The 4,635-nt window shown below is 45.1% G+C and overlaps 1 protein-coding gene across 2 annotated transcripts in view; it reads right to left on the bottom strand.

Annotated features, from left to right (window-relative positions):
• Window positions 1–564: 564 nt before the first annotated feature.
• sacm1la (SAC1 like phosphatidylinositide phosphatase a) overlaps window positions 565–4,635 on the bottom strand; it is a 17,038-nt gene continuing 12,967 nt past the window's right edge. Inside the window, exons 18-21 of one of the 2 annotated variants that reach the window (XR_006052818.1) lie at window positions 4,030–4,122; window positions 3,896–3,953; window positions 1,532–2,551; window positions 565–1,494 (exon numbers count right to left, since the gene is read on the bottom strand). Coding sequence is in view for 1 of the 2 variants with exons in the window: in XM_005944978.3 (XP_005945040.1) it covers window positions 2,415–2,551; window positions 3,896–3,953; window positions 4,030–4,122 (288 nt within the window). In the remaining variant the exon portion in view is untranslated. Of the gene's footprint in view, window positions 2,552–3,895; window positions 3,954–4,029; window positions 4,123–4,635 lie in introns of both variants that reach the window. The other variant, XM_005944978.3, reaches the window with a different exon arrangement.

The raw sequence follows: 4,635 nt of genomic DNA, 5'->3' as shown, positions 1-4,635 counted from the left end.
ACTTTATTCACCCTTTATTTTTAATAAGTATTATAGAGATGACGTTCCTCCATCACTGACACATCTGTATTGTAACCTGTTTGACTTTTATTTTTATCAGATTGTGTGAAACTGGCCTGATATTGTTTATAAAGAGATCCAACAAAAGTCACAGTACCTCCACACTACATGTAATTCTGCTCCAACACAGCGTTCCCACAGAGGCATCGGCCTTCAAGCCCCGTGAACTGCATTTTTGTTGCTGCTGCTTACAAACGTAGAACCTTTTTACAAGCTGCTGCTTTCATCTTCAATCATTTGTGTGCTCCATTTTTAAACGGTGAAGCCCCAACAAACGTAAATGGAGCCTGTAAATGAACCATAAAGGTTGTTTGTTTTTTTTGTTTTTTGTTTTTTTTTTTAAACGGACACTGAGCGAGTCTGTTCCTAAAACCCTTAGTAAGAAGTACTTTCACCTGATCTGACGTTAATCTCCCGTACAAAGCCTCCCATGTGTCCGTCCCTGCTTTCCTTTCTATTTCTCAAAGAAAAGATACGATAAATGAAACTCCAGAAGCTCAAAGGTGCTGTAACATCTGCGTGTTCAGTTTATTAACAAAGATAAAGTCTGGTCCTGGAAGGAGAGTGCTGAAGAAGCACGAGATCATTTTCCACCACAAAACAGAGACAGGACGTGTTGTTTAGTCGTACACTCCCAGTGTTCCTAATATGTGACGATTATCAGCAACAGTCAGACATAAAAACACCAACGTCAGCTGTACTTCACAGAGATCATCGTCTGTGTGGAGAGACGATGTGCGTACTACTCAGAGCTTACAGAGTATTAAAGATCAGAAAAGAGAATCTTGTTATTATGTCCTAACATGACAAATGTTTCTGAAATGTGTTTGTCGCATTTTTCTAAAACCACAACATGAAATAAAGAAAACGAGCGTGACTCGCTGCCGAGCCGTGAAAACACACGAACCACATGTTGAGCCCCTGTCACTGAGTCCACTGGTGGACAGAAGACAGTACGGACCCGTCAGATCGCTGCAGGTGCAGGAAAGACCGAGAGCTGCAGCGTCCAGATCAAACCATCGCTCAGTCTACTCTAATACAAATGTCCTGTTCAAAATACACAAGGATGTGTCCAGAGTTCACAGCTGATTGCATACTGTATAAGCTGGTGAAGAAGTAGCTAGACCGAACATTTGAGCTCACTGGCAGCTCCACGGGAACGAGTGATCTCGGGTCGTGGACACGTGATGAGGTGTGACCCTGTGCCTCATCTCGAACGAACGAGGACCATAACCAAGGTAACGACTGGTTTAAGATGGTGTCCTGGGTTAATGACCAAGAAAGCTGCACCTTAAGAATAAATCCACAGAATGTTTTAACAACTAAATCATTTGGTATTCTCAAACTACAGTAAGAACCTTACTCTGTCACACCTGACAGTATTTGGGAAAAGGGTGTCATTTTTCCGCTACATCCAGCACCAGCTCTGAAAACCTGCAACAGCGATGCAGACATGCTGCTGCAGGTCAACCTGAAACCACTGCAGCTGAAGAGGACAACATGACCGCCTGGTTATCGTCGGACTGCCAGAAACTTTGGTTCCTGGCATTCATTTAAGCTAGAGAACCATGCAAAGGCCGAGGGCACGTTTGATCACCAAGGCAAGCCTCAGCCATGGAGGCCCAAACCCAATGATGATATCGTGCACATAAAGCAGTACGCTGTAGTGTGCTGTGGTCACCTGCAGGTGGCTCAGATGAGACCCTCATTCTTGACCCTGTATAAAGCTGAAATGGAGCAAATCAAGCCTGTAACCCTGAAGCCAAACGTTTACCACTGACGGCTCTGTCACAGGTGTGTGCGGCCACAGTTTGTGCTTCTACAAAGAACAAGGTCACCGGCGCTTTTCTAAGGTCGCTTCATAGGAAGACAGATTGGCCACATAGTTATATAATCAATACACAAGTAAGGCTCATTACATTCAAAACTTCCAGAGTGCATACTTTTCATTGCAATACAACATAGGTTTTAATATCTGCATGTTTCATCGCCACGACTGCTGAAGCTAACGTACGGGGAAAGAAAGCACAAACAAGCCCAAACAAAGGGAAACACAGTGGTAGTGTAGTCATGGAAACAACCAACACCAACGAAACCCAGCTAGCTAAACCAACGGCAAACTAAAGCCTGGGGACCAAGGGAAACGAAATTAGATGAAAAGCACGTGTGTGTAGTACAACTGAAGGTGGTCACATGTGCTGCAGACAGAAGACAGACACTGTTTTGTATGAGAAAGTCCAGAGGGCAACACGGAGGCGGCAGGTCAGCCTGGACTCCAGACCTGCCGAAGGTGAAGATGATGAGGTATACGAGCCCGCCGGACCCAGCTCATCCTCACACACACAAGCGCACACTTAGTCCATCTTCTCCTTGTGAACCAACTTGGGGGCGTCCACAAAGTCTTGGCCATTAAACAGGATGATAGTGGCTGTAATTGCACTTGCAGCACCCCAGAACATCACATAAGCCAGGGTCTCTGTCCATGTATCACCTGGAAGGCAGACAGCAGACATCTCATCATCATCATCATCATCATCATCAGGAGCACTTTTAGGCTGTTACTCTGTAAACCAAGCAGCTTCTAACGAGCTGCTTTCACGACACAGCTTTGATCCCTTCGGCCAAGTGTGCGGTTGGATTCTCACCCTGGAATGTTTTGCAGAACAAATTCAAAGCAAAGAATAAAATTATATTAATTATTAACAAATATCAGGAATATTCTTTAAGCTCGCCTTTAAAAATACGATGCAATTAGTGCAATCTAGAAAAAGAAAGGAGGCAGCGAGAGACTTTATCCAGACAGAAATGGAACCTGAAGCTGCAGAAGTCTGGTCCATATTTTACATGAAGACTGTAACTGTTGCTTCAACGTGTAGTTTGGTGACTACTTTTACTAAACAACAGCAACAAAGCTTGTGAAGCTGTTCTGGTTGAACTTAAAAAGATCTGAGATAAAGTTACCAAAATCCTGAAGATGTTCACACGAGGCCTGTTTGATACTCATATTACACAGTGGAGGGCTGGCAAACACTTTCCTAAACAAGCACGACGGCTGTCTCTGATGCATAAAACTATTTGATAAGAACTGGATGTTGCACCATCAACATGCATGTTTCAGTGCTGACTGGTTGTGCTTCTTTCCAGTTGTATCGAGACATGTTGGTCCTTTAATACTGACCTATTTAAGCTCAGTATCTCTGATAAATCCACAGGCAGTAAAAAAGATGGATGTAGCTAGTGTGACGTCAGCGGAGTATCATTTTGATGGTGAGTGTTTACATTGTTGCAAGCAGCTGTGACTGAGGCTGACACCAGCATGATGATGGTGTCCTTAGATCATTGGACTTTCTGTTTGTCAGGGTGCTGTTTTCCAAAAGAAGTCTTTTTGCAACCACGGGCCAGCTGTGGCTCAGGATGTGGACGACCAATCAGAGCATGAGCAGCTCAATCTCCAGCAGCTTTTGCCTGCATGTCAAAGTATGCTTGGGCATCCATGGGAGTGCCTCAGTGTCAGGTTAGAAGTGAAGGGCTTGTTGTTAAAGTGCTGCGAGTGCTTCAAAATGCCCATGCATTTACCAGAGCACACACACATCACCCCTTGATAGCCATTAAAATGCAAGTTTGGGTCAAGCTGCATGATGAGCTGAAAACTACGTCCATCATTTATACCATCTATAGTTAAACCCTGGATTCATCTCTATAGCCTGGGAATTACACCAAGTTCTCAATGAGCTCAGTCACTCACTTCATACTGAATAAAACAAGTGCTTTAGGAACTGGACAGTGCTCGTCTGTACCAAACTAAACTGGATTAAGGATCAGCAGTTGTACATACCAGCCATGAGAAGACAGACAATGCACATGGAAAATGCCACCAGCATAATGATGGGCAGCTGCAAAAATAAAAACACGAGTTAGTCACAACGTCCTGCTGCTGGTGACGACAGGACACGGTGCTGATATACTGACTGTGAGGAACTTCCAGTCCTTTTGCACACGAAGCGGAGTGGGTCCGTCCGACTCATCGACGGCAAAGTTACCCAGGAACAGGTCGATGGAGTCCTGAAACCAGCAACAACGCACATGCATAAATCTGAACGTGGCTGCATTACACCTCATTTCTGCAACAAATAAGCCAAAGCAGAGCCGGTGAATGTGGACCCGGTTGTATTTAAGAAGGCAAGTCTGACGTTAACCAGTGCCACCCTCCATCCAACCAGGGTCACGGGGGGTGGGGCTATCTCAGCAGTCTCATGGGCGCCGTTACCAGTCTGTTGCAGGGCTAACAGATAACCATTCAGACCTATGGGCAACTCAGAGTTACCAGTTAACCTGTCCCCACTAACTGCATGTCTGTGGACTGTGGGAGGAAGCTGGAGAGAACATGCTCCACACAGAAAGACCTGCTGGAGGAAGTGAACTCAGGACCATCCTGCTGTGAGGCAACAGTCATTTATGTGTTTCCATAGAGAACGTTCTGCTCGTCTCCTCAGAACTTTGGGTTCAGAGTAGAGATGGACCGATCCGATATTACGTATCGGTCCGATACTGACGTAAATTACTGGATCGGATATC

This window comes from Haplochromis burtoni, unplaced genomic scaffold (assembly GCF_018398535.1).
Source record: "Haplochromis burtoni strain Fernald_Lab_line unplaced genomic scaffold, NCSU_Asbu1 Contig_404, whole genome shotgun sequence".
Taxonomy (NCBI): Eukaryota; Metazoa; Chordata; class Actinopteri; order Cichliformes; family Cichlidae; genus Haplochromis; species Haplochromis burtoni.
This window is presented reverse-complemented; position numbering and strand designations above follow the sequence as displayed.